General features: G+C 41.0%; 1 protein-coding gene across 1 annotated transcript in view; it reads left to right on the top strand.

The window, feature by feature from the left end:
* Window positions 1-197: 197 nt before the first annotated feature.
* Window positions 198-1,614, top strand: part of TTC37 (tetratricopeptide repeat domain 37) — a gene marked incomplete at its 5' end in the record, with an annotated part of 27,889 nt that continues 26,472 nt past the window's right edge. The window contains 2 exons of the mRNA XM_010155576.1: window positions 198-374; window positions 1,313-1,457. Coding sequence (XP_010153878.1) covers window positions 198-374; window positions 1,313-1,457 — 322 coding nt within the window. The remainder of the gene's footprint in view (window positions 375-1,312; window positions 1,458-1,614) is intronic.

Here is a 1,614-nt window from a genome sequence, read left to right as displayed (position 1 = left end):
CAAACCATTGTGTGATTCTGTGATTTTAGATGTATAGCTTGAATCGGAAGAAAACTGAATTTAAAAAAAAAATCAAAAAGATTGATTAATTACATACGAGTCTGTGCCACTGTTCAGAGTGGTGAACTTTCTTTCAGAAAAGGATATTGAAGTGTCTGAATGGGTGTTCGATTGGTTTTTTGTGTTACTAATTTCAGGGCCACAAAGCACCGTCCTGATGTGTCTTGCCTCTGGAAACTGCTTGGAGATACCTGTACTAGTGTGCATGTTATTTCACCAGCCAAAGTGAACATTCAAGTTCTAGGATCCCTTCTGGGTGAAAATGCAGACAAACAGATGCTGAAGAAACTTGAGCTGCTCAGACTGGGAGGAAGGTAATAATTTTTCATTATCAAGAGCTCTACCTCAGGAAGAAATTCTTCCCAGAGAGGGTGGTGAGGCACTGGAACAGGTTGCCCAGAGAAGCTGTGGATGCCCCATCCCTGGAAGTGTTCAAGGCCAGGCTGGATGTGGCTTTGAGCAACCTGGTCTAGTGGAAGGTGTCCCATTCTATAATTCTATGTCAGCACTTCATCTGGCACCTGCTCATCACCTTTTGTCTGTCTCCAGGGTGTGGCTACATCCTGCCTGTCATGCAACAAATTGCTCCTCTTGAAATGGAGTGGTTGCAGTAGTTGCTACCTCATTCTCCCAGCACTACTGAAGTCCGAGATAATACTTCAAGCTTTCTGTTTGTACTTATTTCTTATAAAAATGTCATCAATTCTTCCCCTACGTGTGGGGTCTAGTGTACATTGGAAGAGGGAATTCCTTGTTTCAGGCCCTAGAAGCTCATGATGGTAGAAAATATTTGTCGTATTTCTGTAGCCTCTTCTGTGACTCCCCCTGAGCTTTGTGCAGATGGATGTGTAAGGAAGAAAATGCAGCTGCTTAGTAAATATCAACCGTGATATGTGGAGTCAGATACTTCCTTGGTGAAGTCCAGTTAACTGTGAAAATGTCTGATGTTGGTTTTAAGTAAAAGCATGCGTATTGCAGCTGACACAGCTTTGATTTTAATGCACATCTGTGGCTTCACAAGTGGTGAGCACTGTAGACTGCCTTTAGACCAGGATAGATTCTGTGAAGATAACTGCCTGAATGAAAATTGGTTAGTTGTTGTTTGCTTTCCATTCTTCTCAGGTTTTGTTTGTATTTATGCATGTTTGCTTGGTTCAGGTTTTCAAGCACTCTTTTGAATGTTTTTTTCCAGCTTTTTGCTCTTTATGTAGAGAGGCTTGGAATAATGCTTCTGTGATTCATGTTTCTGTAGGTGTTACGGCAGAGCCTTAAAACTGATGTCTTTGCCCAGCATATGGTGTGATATTGGAATAAATTATTATCGACAAGCAGAGCACCTCACAGCAGTGGGCACTGACATGAACGAGATCAGTGAACTGCTAGAAAAGTCCTTACAGGTATTGCCTGTTTTTCCTCTTGTATTCTTTAATGTTTAAATTGGTGTTGGTTCTTGTCTGCATATCTCTGTCCTCAATAAAACCTACATCTCTGAATAAGTAATTGCATTATGTTTCTTAATTTTTGCTCTTCTTGTGATATAATCCACATTTTCCC

This window comes from Eurypyga helias, unplaced genomic scaffold (assembly GCF_000690775.1).
Source record: "Eurypyga helias isolate BGI_N326 unplaced genomic scaffold, ASM69077v1 scaffold17, whole genome shotgun sequence".
Classification (NCBI taxonomy): domain Eukaryota; kingdom Metazoa; phylum Chordata; class Aves; order Eurypygiformes; family Eurypygidae; genus Eurypyga; species Eurypyga helias.
This window is presented reverse-complemented; position numbering and strand designations above follow the sequence as displayed.